Genomic DNA, 15,140 nt, shown 5'->3' on the forward strand with positions numbered 1-15,140 from the left:
TGTTCTGCACAGACTGGGCTAATGAAGACCAGCATATGCCATACAGAGTGCTGTTAGGGAATGTTCGGACAGTGGCGCTGCAACATATTCTTGTATCAAATTCCACAGGTTCTTTTAAGTGCACTCCAACATTTACACGGGACCTCAGGTTTTTGGTCTCATCCAAACAACTAAGCCCAGTCCTTGCTTGGCTATACATCCTGCATCACTGACAAGGGGCAACCATGCTGGAAAATCCTAATTTGACTAATGCAACCAACACCGTGGTCGAACTCGACAATAAAAAATGTGAGGGTGTTCTTGAGGGACGTAAGGAGCACTTCTTGAGTGTTGATATAAGAGAACGAGATTTAAACATCTAGTAGATTCTTCAAGAGTAATTTACATAGGCTTCGATATATTTATGGTAAAGGAACGGCGACTAATGACAAATACAAGCTAAAAATGGATTCCCCTCAATGAAATTACGCGATAAACAAGGTTGACACATGGGTTAGTTTTCTAGAGGGATTTGATGCAAGCTTTTGATAGATATATTAGTTTAAATATGGTTTTAGACCCAAAATATCATCAAATCACGGGGGGGCGAATGGTTAGCATGTGCGTGCTGTATCATACGGCCTGTCATTTGAGTCAACTGGCGTGGTTTCGAATCCCCAGTTGTACATAACAAGGAGTAGGGTCGCCTGTCCAGTCTCGTGGGTTTTCTCCGGGTCCTCCAGTTTCCTCCCACTGCGAAATACCCCTACGCGCAAGCAAATTAAAGAGATAAAATTAAACCATATGTTAGTCCCGAAATGACCTAGTTTGTGTCGAATGGACGTTAAACCCCATTTCTCTCTCTCTCTCTCATCAAATCACACAGTTTGTACCTGGGAGAGCATCTTTAAAAGATTAAGTTACTTATGGAATGAGATGGGGGTTTAACGTCCTACTTTTCTGCACCGACTGGGTTAATAGAGAGATGGGGTTTAACATCCAATCAACACAAACTAGGTAATTTCGGGACTAACACATGGTTCAATTTTATTTCAATAATTCGCTTCCGCGTAGGGGTCTTTAGCAGTGGGAGGAAACCGGAGGACCCAGAGAGAACCGACGTGGTTGGAAAGGTGACCCTACTCCTTGTCATGTACAACCGGGGAATAAAAAACCCACCAGTTGACTCAATGACACACCATTTGATACAGCGCACACGTGCTAACCATTCAGCACCAAATGTTGTTTAATGGCACGTCGGCACTGTGCCAGACATATGGTGAATTCATTGAGACAGATTAAATGTAATCACATGATAAATGTAAAACAAAATATCACAGTCAAGTAAATAATTAAAATCATATCACAAAAACATTATAAAAACATATCACAGTATATTAAATATAACTAGAAAACAATAAATATGGTTAAAATATAATTATTTACATATTAAAATTTATGATAAAAATCTGTCTCTTTTAAAAAATCTAGCAGTTTTCCATATAAACAAGGTTGGGCAAACAGAATGTGCAAAGACTGGCAACGGTACTGGGTTAATGAAGATGGAAATGAAATGAAATGGTGTTTAACGTCCTACTGTTCTGCTCCGAACTGGGCTAAAGAAGACGAGTATACGCCATACAGTGTGCTACGAGGGAAATTTTGCCCGGACAGCGGCACTACGGCCTACTCTTAATACATCGAATTCCATCTGTCAAGGGATCTTTTACGTGCAAGCCTATGTGTACACAGGACCTCGGTTTTTCGTCCCATCCAAATGACTAGACAACTGTCCTTGTCAGGCCCTCAGTCCTGCATCACTGACAATGTAATGAAGATGGAAGTTAGTAAATATATAGATTTATATACATCCAGATTTATAATGTGGACATATTATGCTGTCTGTGTTTGTGTATCGCCTACAGGCTGCAATTCATAAAACTTACTCCTATACCCTAAGGATGATCCCTATTGTTTTTGACCCACTTGACCTAATTAGGAATGGAGTTATGGCCCCTGGTTAAACAATCTTTTGAAGCGCCTACGGGTCATAAATTTTGACAGATCTTCTTGAAACTTGATACTTAATCATCATGCCCTAAGGATGGACATTATTGATTTTGGTTCAGCCCCCGATTCTAGAAAATGTGTGGATCGTCTACAAACATTTTTGGCTTAAATATACTTGTAAAAATTGGGTTACTTAACCCTTATACCCTCAGGGTAACCCCTATTGTTTTTGGTCTACGTGACCTAATGATTAAAACATCTAGTCAACCTATAGGCCAGTGGCGGATTACCAATGGCACCCTAGAAAGTTAGAATGCATAAATCTTTTTACAATTATATATATTTTCTTAAGGTCTAAATATAAAAAAAATTTAACTAACGGCGAATTTGTACTGAACTGACTGATTACAACATTTTGTCTGGAGCAACTCTTTTATCCCCGGTATCCCCAGTGGTATCGTTTCCTTCTACTCCATCTGCATTTTTTAGCCGTGATTTTTATTTGATGCTTTGAGCAAGTGAAATTAGGTTCAGTTGAAAAATTTTCAACACATATTTTCACAGTTTGCATGGACATAAGCATGGGCGTCACATTGTTTTTCTGGGGGGGGGGGGGGGGGTCTGAATATACTTGGACCCCCCCCCCCCCAAAAAAAAAAAAAAAAATTTACATAGTAGGCCCTAAACTCATATTTATTTACAACAATTATTAGGATTAGTTAAGATCTTATCTGTATAAAACCTGTTATACATATCCCAATATGGTTTACATTGCTAAAATAAAACACAGAGAGAATCATCCTTGAAACATATGTGTGAAGTGAAAAGTAACTGTGTTCCATAAAATTGTGTCTTGTTAATTTTTTTCTGCCACTTATCAGAGTGAATCGCATGTAGGTACCCAAAAAAATTAACGCCTAAACCAAATATTTATCGGCCGCTCAGCCAGCCACGTAACCATAATACTTTGCACGCGGTGGACCAATCAGCAAACGAGTTGTGTAGACAGCATGGCCATGTGTTTGTTTATATTTTTTAGGGGTTTTAAAATAGGGTTAGGGTTAGGGGGTAGGGTTGCGGACCCCCAATTATATATTTCACGGCTACGCCTCTGGAAATAACTAATTATTTAAATTATGTTACAAATAATGAAGATCCTCGAGTGGAACACTGAAATCATAATCTTATCTTACCGAACAGTCTTTCGAGTGTCATGACACCCCGTGATTCTGGTTCGGCAGCCATTTTAAACTGAACAGAAATTTCGCATAACAGATGGTGGGTTTAATGAAATCATATAATTATACGGTAAGGTTTCACCTTTATTTCAATGGGAATTGGTTTATTGTATGTTAAGCTATGTACAGTACAGTTTGGGGTCAGTGTTATTGGAAATTAAGGGAGTTATAGGCCAGTAACTTTTTTTAGTCAATTGACTACCAAACTTGCTCAAAGGAAGTCCTTAGGACGGTCCACTACTGTGGCTGGAGCAAGGCGGAAGACATCAGTAGTGAAACCATTTCTACACTAACCCCAGACACATAGTCAAATTATTCATCCTTGTTAATTGTACTATTTTTATCGACTGATCAGAAAATTCCATAAATAGAAAGCGAATGGGCGCAGGAAAGTAACTCGCATTTTATTTTAACTAAGATTGCCGAATCGTTGTTGCCATCCTCCAGTGGTATCGTTCCTTTCTACTCCACTGAACCCTGGATTCATTCGCGGGGTTTTAACGAATTCAAATTATTTGCCCTTGATGATTTCATTGGCCACGTAGGTTGGTTCTACGAACCAATCAAAAAAACAGTTTAGGCCTACATACCAGTCTTAGTGTCATTTTCACGTTCACCACAATACACCAGCTTGTACGCTCGATTATGGGAAAGTTTGCAAGAAATCTAATATCAGAGAAGTGACATGCACACAAAATGATGTCCTAAAATATTTGACAATCGAGCGTACACTGCAGGCTCATGTATTGTGGTGAACGTAAAATAAAAAGTGTCTAGGTCCATGGACGCACTTATACCACCCGATTAAATTTTATTACATACTTCGAGAAGGTATTTGTTGAGTAATAAAACCTTCTAGTAGTTTATCGAGGGCTGGCCGTCCTTACCGCACGGTACAAATAAAACCTTCTAGTAGTTTATCGAGGTTCGGGTGCTTCCGGAGTTCAAAATGGCCGCTTTATATAAATGAGAATTTTGGGGATAACTAACCCTAACCCTAACCCTTTTTAAAAGACTGAACTTGGGTCTAATTTAGTTTTTACTCCTCTTAAAAGGGTTAGGGTTAGGGTTAGGGTTAGTATTCCCCTAAATACTCATTTGTATAAAGCGGCCATTTTGGTATGAGTTCTGGCTTGTTCTGAAATTTGTTGCTTCTAGTGGTGATAATATTTGTACCGTGCGGTAAGGACGACCAGCCCTCGATAAACTACTAGAAGGTTTTATTACTCAACAAATACCTTCTCGAAGTATGTAATAAAATCTAATCGGGTGCTTATACCGAGGATGTGTCTACCTGCACAAGAGTATAGTTACTCTGCTTTATGCGCGGCACTTTATTGGGCATCATCATTAATAAGATTATGTCAACAGTGTCCGTTGAATGCAGCTGCAACAGTCTTATTCATTGTTTGAAATTCGGGTGGGCCCAGAGATTTCCGTTGCAAAACTACATAAATAATTAGGCTATTTGGGACCACTTAAACTTAGCTATGGCTATACTCTGGCACTGGTATAGCGTGAAAGCCCGTTAGCGGTCGTTTATTTTTTTTTAAAATCTGGAAGAGGCCCTCACACTCCCTGTGGGCACTGACCAGGGGCGCAGATCGCCAAAAATTGGTGGTGGGGACTATTGGTAAAGAAGGGGGTTGGGGGTCCCCCCCCTCCCGAAATTTTTTGAAAACTAGACGCTCTAAAACGCACTCTGTGGGTATTTTCAGCATCATTTTCTGGCAAAATAATACGAAATATAACCGCACGCCGCTGGCGTGAGTTGCTAGAGGTTGGTGGGTGGGGGGGGGGCTTTTATAATTTTTTTAATTTTTGTTACAAAATAATGTCTAAATATGCATTCTCAGCGATTCTGAGGAGTTTTTACCAATAACAAAATAGTTCAGAGAGCAATTTTTTAATCGAAAAAAAAATTCAATAAAGTGTTTAATATATTTAAAACTAAAGAACAGTACATTTATATCCACTCTGCCCGTTTCTTTTCCCTTTGTCTTCTTTCTGGACGGCCCATGACAGGTTTTAAAAAATGTCTTTTCGGATAAATTTCCTAAATTTCTAAACCATCTTCAAAACAGCCAAAAAATTTCACTTACTTGTGATAATAAGTACACGATTCTTGGCTCAGCTTACTGTACTAAAAAAAATAGAGGGTTCGAGTCTTAAATTTTAGATTTAATTGCCTATGTTCCACAGAGAGAGATAGAAACCGGTCTTTAAAAATACGTTTATTTAGTTTGGCAGCAAATCTAGCAATGAAGGGTTCCCCAGATATACAAACTAAATCCTTTAGTTAGGTGATTTATCATCCAGTATACCAGATAAAAACAAAATTTCAGTTTTTCCTTAACCCTTTAATACCCAGGGTATCAGATATGCACACGATATACATATTTTAATCCCTATGGAATATTTTGATTATTTACTGTCATAATATGAATTATCACTTATTCCCTGTTAAATAAAAATCGGTCACCGGGTGCAGCTGTACAACTTAAGGACCCTGGCCTCAAGTGCCTGGGACCAACTCTACACTTTTTGAAATGTCAATAAAAGCTCTGGAATGATTTCAATTTCAGAAAATAAACAGTAAGTAAAACATCGGAAATAACGGAAATAAATGGTGGGGACACAGTATATCATGTCCCCACCATTAAAAATATCGGTGGGGACGCGTCCCGGTGTCAACACCGGGATCTGCGACCATGGCACTGGCAGAATAACTGCAAAACTATATAAAGAAGGTAAGATGGACCACTTTCTAGTGTCTTTACACGTGCCGGAAAACGCGTAAGTTTGCGGCCGCCTAATTTTCAAACTTTTCGCGCGCTTGGTGACTTTTTTCTGACATTTCATTTTTCATTTCTTCACACACACACACACATATTTTTTCACGGGACCCGTATGCCTATGTGTATGTTATAAATTTTGAAACGCAATAATTAATTGAACATTGAGGGTGACTTTACTCAGGAATTGATTGAAGTTTGGTGAACAACAATGACATAGGCTACTTTGCTACCCACGAGTGAGCCGCACGGTGGCTCACTAGCCTGGGGGTCGTGTGTTCGATCCCTGCATTGGCTGAGAAAGTTCGTTGGCTTCCACTTGTTAGTGATGTAGGACGAAGGGCCTGACAATGACAGCTTTCTAGTTGGGATGGAAAACAGACCCCGTGTACACATTGGCGTGCACGTAAAATATCTCTTGGCAGTTGGGATTCGATATAAGAGTAGGCCATAGTGCCGTTGCCCGGGCAAAATTTTCCTTATATAGTTAGCACACTTGACTTTGTGGTGTATGACCGTCTTCATTAGCCTAGTCGGAGCAGAACAGTAGGACGTTAAATCCCATTTCATTTCATTTTGCTACCCATGGGCATTCAGTGATTTGAGGTATTTTCAAATAAAAAAAATAATCGGTGATATTTATTACAAAATTTATTTTCAATATAAACGTAACCTAGTTTTAGGAGGAGGCCCCCATAAGTGTGCGAGGAGCACTACAGGCCACAATTTTTTTTACCGATCCTCTTGAAAAAGGACATACTTAAATCTTGTTCTATAAGTTTGATGCGTAAAGAATTTAGTCAACCTGGCCTAATTACTTGCTTTTGGTCACTGTTCTCATGGCAATTTTTGTTGACTTTTAGGGTCAGAATTTAAAAATAATGTTTTGCCAGGTTTTGATGAATATTCATGATTTTTAGGGCGGACTGGTCATAAATAAACACAGGCCTACATCAACTAAGGTGATTGAATAAGGAGATTCCATTGAACAGGCTTAGCAAAAAACAAAACAAAAAAAAACAAAACAAAAAAACCAATACAAAAAGCTAAATATATATTTATCAGATGATTGTTACATGTTGGGCTCTTTGTGGATATAAAGATTAAGAACATCAGAATTTTCAAGAAAAATTATAGGCCAAGAAATGTCATTGATTTAAAGGAGCTAAATCTATATTCTTTCTTAGAAATGGACACAAATGTATATAAACTGATTTACATTCAATCGTTTCAATTTTTACTGTAATGTCTAATCAGTTATGTTCGGTGAAATAACCGAAGAGTCCCAATTGAATGGCAGTCTTTGGTTATTTCAGCCTACTCCGGTAGTAGGCTATCCTCTTGTGGGATATATTTAGCGTCGTTCATCAAGTCGCTTAATACAAATGGCACCCGAAAGCATTGTGGCACTTGATTCGTGTGTCAATTTTAAAATGTTCATTTTGTATTATAATAAAGAAGCCCATCTTTTCAGGGTAAGATAACAACATCAATGTTGTTTAAATTGACCAATAAGTCGTGTTTGCAATGTCGAAAACTATGGGTGATATTGAGTTAGAGACTTGCATCCTTTAACATTCATTGAAGTTAAGTCAGTAACTCCAGCTGACTGAATTCGTTACGGAGTTATGGCTATGGCCCAAGATTTCGAAATCTTGTAAATCGTCGAACAGGCACAGGACATAATTTTTTACGGATCTGCTTGAAACTTGGTGTACATACATTATGTCTTTACAACTATTGAGCCAATGAAAATTTTGTGGGCGGCTCCGCAAAATTTGGGCACTGTTGGTGCTCATAACCCTCCCATAAAATAAGCGCACCTACGGCGAATTTTAGTGCACTAGACAATCGAGATTAAAGCTTGCAAGTTTGATTATCTCCCCTTGCTACAAAACACGAGGCGCTTATGTCTCCCTTGACAACCGCTTCAACAAAATCTCACCTGGTTGCCTTGGGTGCATATATTTTGATATTTATTTCAGTCTGCACCTAATGTATCAAGTAAAAACTATTTAACTTCGTACAAAGACGGTTCTGGATATATTATTACTTCAGAGATGGCCGCCGCAACACTGATGAGCCGGGAAATTGCCCCAGAGAAACCACTAGAAATGACAACAGGCTCTAGTTCAAGAAATGTTGATATGGAAATAGTTTATAATGGAAATACAGGCAATGATATGGGAATATCTACAGTTGGTTTCAGGTCATCTAAGTATAACCCAGCAGAATGGCACGAAACAAATTATTCAAAATATTATCAGTCGTTTGTGGACCGTGATGGATCAGAGCAAATACGCCATGAATCAAACCAAACATCAAAAGAAGCAGAAGCAACCACCAACAAAAGACAGGCTGCTGTCACCAAAAAACTAAATGAAAGGGTGCATGATATCAACTTCTGGAAATTGGAAATAGAAAGAGAAATAACTGATGTAATATCAGAAACAGATTTACAGTTAGCGCAAAAGAAAAGGTTAGAAAATGCTCTACGGGCCACAGAAATACCACTACACATAGCTACTGATAATTTGAATTGTCGACAGCGAAGAGTGGGTGTTGATATGGTTCAAGATGATGTAGAATTAGCATTATTAAAGGTAAATATAAATCACCATTTCATAATTTTTACCGTGTCATTGCATATGTTCATTTCTTTTCTTCTCATTGAATTCAAACAATACAATGAATATAATATTTTACAAATTAACTAACAGATGGTATTACTTTGGTAATTATCATTACATTAATTAAGAATTTAACTTTTAAGTAAAGCTATTTCTAAATCTGAAACTGAATTGATAATAAGTCGTTTTCATGTTTATTTAAATCTAATTTTCAGGAAGTTGAAATTATCAACAATGTTCAAGATTTATTAAAGAGAACAATTTCACAGTCTGAAAAACAAATAGTGTAAGTATCACTGTGGTTCTGGTTGTGTTTAAAAAAATCAATCAAGAAACTAAAGGAGTGAAACCTCTTTGAACAATAAAATGTTGAATTTGGTTGAACTGATGTATTAATGTTATGAGTGATGGGACAAGCTCTAGTTAAATTATCAATTCTAGAGATTGAGCAGAAATCTATTTGGTTTATTAATTTTGGTTTCGTTGAACACACTGTTGGTTATATCTTAGCATTTCATCTACAGATGTAAGTTATTAAACAAGGACAAATTGCTATCTTAGAAAACAAACCATCACATAAAGTACATATATTCTTTGAAACTACCCAATGAATTACTATAATTGTTATGTACGCAAACTTGTATATAGTACAATTAATTGAACTTTATTCTCATTTTCAGATTAAATCGTGATGCAAAACAGAACTTAGAAATGGATTGGAGTGATAAAAAGGAAGCTCTTGAAATTGATACTCGGGCTGCAGCGTTACGAAACCATCACACAAATAAACAGTTCTATCCAGGAGCAGCTAAATTTGAAGAGATGTAAGTGTTGTAAAACTCAATGCTTAATTTTTGAAAATCATAATTTATCTGTTTACAATATTACACTAATAATAATAAGTAAATTGTGGCAGTTAATTCACAAGACCAATCCAAAGAGATAACTCTGTGATGAATAGGCCTTTAATCTCTTGTATCCAGTTAATTATTAATACAGTTAATTACCTAGGCATTCATGTAAGGTATTATTTATTTATCCAATATTAACGAGTACCAAAGTTAATTACATTGCAAAATAATCTATTTTATAAGATTTGTGGACTTATCAATATTATTTTTGTTTATTTTATAGTCAATCTACACCAGAGTCCTGGGCACAGTTTTCACATGATAATATTGTACGAGGTGAACACGAAAGAATGGCATCCATACAGTTACGAACAATGATAGATAATATATTAGAGGATACTTCACGGGATATGAGAGAACAGTGCGATACTGTGGACACAGCTCTACATAAGAGAGTTGTGGAAGTTGAAGATGCTAAAACAAAGATGGAAGAAAATTTGGGCAAGGTATGTTCCTATATCATTATCAGTCAAATAATATAATAATAATAGTTTATTCACAACTACATGTACAAGCATGAGTATGGAAGTTACAACAATCATTTCACATTGTGATGCATTACAATATCTGATTAGATATCTTACAAAATAATATTAATTTTCAAGATGTGTAGTACATATTAATATTGATGTAATCATCAATATTAAATGGTACATGTCACTTAAAAAGGCTATATTTATATTCCTCTACACCTGACTGACTACAATCGTTAGTTTGATCCAGTAAGCTAACTGAAAAATATGTCTTTTTAATAGCTAGTTTTGTTAGCTGATTTTCTTCCTAGTGTGGAGGTTGAACTATTTGGATACATATGTCAATCTTAATCATGAATAATGTCCTCGGTTCAAAATAAAATCACAACATTTAAACATTGGGAGAATATTTAGAAGGTGTCTATCCTATTACGAAATGTTTGAAATTAATTTCTACTCATTATATAGAGATTCCTATTTTTCAAATATTTTATTTTGTGCCAACCACTCATTATCTTGATGCTTTGTTTTTACAGATCTGTGATGAAATTTCAAGTCAAGAGAAGAATATAGAAATGTTGAAAAAATCTATTCGAGATAAAGAAGATCCAATGAAAGTTGCCCAAACACGTCTCCACAACAGAACCTTCAGACCTAATGTAGAATTATGCAGAGATCCTGTGCAATATGAGTAAGTAGAAATGTTCTTTAATACTCTAATTTATTAAATATAAACTATTTCTTGATGCACATTTAATAGTACGAAATTAACCAGATCCATTAGTTAGATTTAAAATGATTGATACCAGATGAGATATTGACCCAGCTAATGAGATTAGGTTTAGTGATACACCCTCAGAATGAATTCATTGATTATTATTATTAAATGCATCTGTAGATAATCATAATCACTGGTCATCAAATCCATAATAAATTTTAATCCAGGATTATCAGTCTAATCCAGGATTATCAGTCTAATCCAGGATTATCAGTCTAATCCAGGATTATCAGTCTAATCCAGGATTATCAGTTTAATCCAGGATTATCAGTTTAGTCAAGGATTATCAGTTTAATCCAGGATTATCAGTTTAAAATTTAATCAAGGATTATCAGTTTAAAATTTAGTCCAGGATTATCAGTTTAAATCTAATCCAGGATTATCAGTTTCAAATTTAATCTAGGATTATCAGTTTCAAATTGATCAGTGCAATCACTAGTCTGATTTTGCTTAGAAGTTTTGTAGAAACACATCTTTAATTTAAATAATTTATTTTTTTGTTTAGGCTTGTTGGTGAAGTTAATGAAATTTCCCAGTCTATTGATGCTTTACATGCTAAGTTGAACTCTGCTGAAAACAAACTAAAAGATTTACAAGATAACAGAATGGCTCTTGAAAAAGAGATTTCCAACAAAAAGAACAGTCTTTTCATTGACCGAAACAAGTGTATGACTGTACGTACACGATACCCAACTACTCTCCGATTACAAGGCTATCAGTGAATAATATAACACGAAAAAACTTGCCCATGGTTATATTGTTTTTATTTATGTAAATTATAATTGAATTGGATATTATGTGGAACCAATAGAAAGTATATTAATGTCTAATTACACATATCATATCATTGTTAATAATTGTACATGAAAAATAGAATGTACACAAGTCACTATTTATTCACATACAATAACTTTTATTATATATTTACATATTCAACTGTGATAATTTTATAGCCTGTTTTGTTTCAATGTTTGAGAAATTTTATTGTACATTATAAACAATTTTTACTTAATAACTTTTAAAACTCAAATATCTACTTATTTTACTGATAATGTTTCAGATTTTTGTTGTTCCATATACGATGATGCGCCAGTCTTTAATTTTCTCAAACAGGAAATTATTTGGTATGAAATATAATTTAAAAATATACTTCACAGAATTTCTGGCTTATTGTTGTCATTTATAGACAGAGAGGAAAACCCCCAAGGTTATAGTCAGGCAATCCTCCTCTACAAGGGCATTTGTTTTTTTAAATATTGATATGAGCCCAGTGACCCATCATCCTAAACTGGTGGGCCAAGTTTTTATGGACTATTCAAGCACTGGAACATCACTATTCCACATTCTGTATCGACCCATAATTGATTTATAACTAGGACAAACTCAAACTTGATTTCTATGTTTTTAAAGTCCAAGAACTACCAGTAAAACGGACTAGGATTACACTTTAAATCTGTAATCCGTTTTTGTGCATTATATGAAATTTGGGTTTTACTTCCTACTTTTCTGAGGGGTTGGATGGCTGAATGGTTAGCGTGCGCGCGCTGTATCATAAAGTCTGTCATTGAGTCGACTGGCATGGTTTCGAATCCCCGGTAGTACGTGACAAGGAGTTGGGTCGACTGTCCAACCTCGTGGGTTTTCTCCGGGTCCTCCGGTTTCCTCCGACTGAAAACCCCTACGCGCAAGCGAATTATTGAAATAAAATTAAACCATGTTAGTCCCGAAATGACATTTCTCTCTCGCTCTCTCCTATTTTTCTGGACAAACAACATTCAGTGTGCTATTAGAGGATGTAATACAGACAGCTGCATTACAGCCTACTCTTTGTATTGATTTCCCCACTGTCAGAGGATATATTACAAATTGTATCTTAATCAGACTGACACTTCCTGAGCTACGGCCAATTCAATTTGGGTGATTTCAGCCATCAATTTGGGTGATTTCAACCAAAACAGGAATAACCACCAATGTTCAAATGGCCAAGACTCTGTAACCAATAAAAAAGTCACTGAAATTGGTATTTCTGGCAGGTTAATAATACAAAGAGTGAAGACCCTTTGCCCGGGCAATGCTCACTAGTCCGATATCTATTATTAGGGTTGGGGTTCATTACATCTTGTGGGTTTTCTCCCACTGCTAAATACTCCTAGGTGCATGCGAATTATTGAAATAAAATTGAAAACGATATGTTAGTCCAGAAATGGCCTAGTTTGTGTCAAGAGGACGTTAAACCCAGTTTCCCGTGTTGTTGAAAGTTTGAGATTTTCCGGCAGAATCCACCCTTGTCAGTGGTGTAGATTGGAGGGTCTGACAAGGGATAATGTATAGTCGTTCAGACAGGACAGAAAACAAGAGTTCCTATGTACACATTGTCATACACTTACAAGATCCCTTGACAGTTGGAATTTGAAATAAGAGTAGGCTGTAATGCCACTGTTTGGGGAAAAATAATCCCCCGTAGCACACTGTATGGCGTATGTTGTCTCAATAGCCCCTTCGGAGAACATTAACCCTCATTTAATTTTTCAGTCTAATATACTATTCAAAAAAAGTAGGGGATATTTGATTTTGGGGGCATAATAATAAAATATGCAAATGACTACGAAAAAAGTCACTATAGAACCTAACAGAAGAAACATTTCCAGTTACATGTGACGCCCAAACGCACCAATAGCTACCGCATGGAATGCAGGTGATGCTTGGGATCATCATGGGGGTCCAACCCAAGATTTGCACGACTCTGACTTTGAATGTTACAGTCATTGTGGCATTGAATTCCAGGGTGGAAACATCAGTTTAATTGTTTCAGTGACCAGAAAACAAATTTTGATATGCGTCGGCTTACCCAAAATGAAAGGTTACGTGCCCTTGGCATGCTACAGATCGGCACAACACAGGCGGTTGTGGCGCGGACGATGAATGTTTCTCAGTCTGTCATAAGCAGGCTATGGTCCAGATACCGTGATACACAATCTGTACAGGACAGACCACGCTCAGGTCGACCAAGGGCGACAACTCAAGCCCAGGATCGATTTATCCGTACCTTGGCCTTGAGAAATCATGTCATCACAGCAAATCAGATCAGCGCTCGTCTTCAAACAGACACTGGTGTGAGAGTGAGTGGCCAGACGATTCGGAATCGACTGCATAGCTGGGGTCACCTTCGCGCCCGACGTCCTCGCGTGATCCCTTGTTTGAGAGATCATCACATTCAGGCAAGACGTCGTTGGTGTACGGATCGTCAACACTGGGATAATCGACGCTGGAGCAATGTGATGTTTTCTGATGAGTCAAGGTTCACTGTTGATTTTTTGGACAGACGTAGGAGGGTGTGGCGTCGTCGAAACGAGCGCTTCCAAGACGTTAACGTCATCAGACATGATCGATTTGGGGGTGGTTCTGTTATGCCATGGTGTGGGGAGGCATCACTGTTGCTGGAAGAACGGCTTTACATGTTGTTGCAGGGCGTGTTACAGGCCAGTACTACCGGGACAACATCTTGGCAGTCCATGTTGTGCCGTTCGCACGACGTCATGGCCGCCGTTTCATCTTCCAGGATGACAACGCAAGATGTCACAGGGCCAGGATCGTTACCTCCAACAACAGAACATCACCACATTACCTTGGCCAGCACTGAGTCCCGACCTCTCCCCCATCGAGCATGTCTGGGACATGCTTGGACAGAGGTTACGTCAACGTCAACAACGTCCTGCCAATGTCCAAGAACTTGCTGCTGCGTTGCAACAGGAATGGGACAATCTGGACCAAAATGACCATAGACGTCTCATTAGGAGTATGCCACGTCGGATCAATGCTTGTTTGGCAAACAGAGGAAGATTTACCCGTTACTGACTTGGTTGTGATGCTGTGGTAACTTTGCTGTTTGACCCCGGGTATCATTTTACCCTTATAATGGTCAGTCTGTGCCTTACTTAGTCTAACGATCATTTGGAATAAATCGATGAATGTGAACTTCATTTCATTTTGTCATTTGTTTCTTCGTCAGTTTCATTAGGTGACTTTAATAACACTTAAAAATCAAATATTCCCTACTTTTTTTGAATAGTATATATTTCAGCTGCATAAGGTACTGCCAGCACTCTATTTCTTCAGGCCAAAATTTTGTTGAAATGTTAAAGTGATATGTCTACATTTCAGCTTCAGATGTCCTTAAAGTTACAATTTCATATTTTTAAAATGTATTAAAATAAAGATGTATCTATAAACAGTCCTACCTTGTTAAAGAATAATCCTATAATTCACTATTGCCAGTTGAGAATAGGAATAGGAAAACAAGGGACTTAATTGTGTTATTTCTGGTGT

At 37.2% G+C, this 15,140-nt stretch overlaps 1 protein-coding gene across 1 annotated transcript; it reads left to right on the forward strand.

Moving 5' to 3' along the window:
* The first annotated feature begins 7,922 nt into the window (after nucleotides 1-7,922).
* On the forward strand, nucleotides 7,923-11,963 carry LOC126812236 (tektin-4). Its single transcript, XM_050538521.2, has 6 exons — nucleotides 7,923-8,625; nucleotides 8,868-8,938; nucleotides 9,333-9,476; nucleotides 9,787-10,009; nucleotides 10,573-10,727; nucleotides 11,320-11,963. Exons 1-6 carry the CDS (start codon nucleotides 8,083-8,085, stop codon nucleotides 11,534-11,536), a joined length of 1,353 nt encoding a protein of 450 aa, XP_050394478.1. The 5' UTR covers nucleotides 7,923-8,082; the 3' UTR covers nucleotides 11,537-11,963.
* The last annotated feature ends 3,177 nt before the right edge of the window (nucleotides 11,964-15,140 follow it).

This window comes from Patella vulgata, chromosome 2 (genome assembly GCF_932274485.2).
Source record: "Patella vulgata chromosome 2, xgPatVulg1.2, whole genome shotgun sequence".
Taxonomy (NCBI): domain Eukaryota; kingdom Metazoa; phylum Mollusca; class Gastropoda; family Patellidae; genus Patella; species Patella vulgata.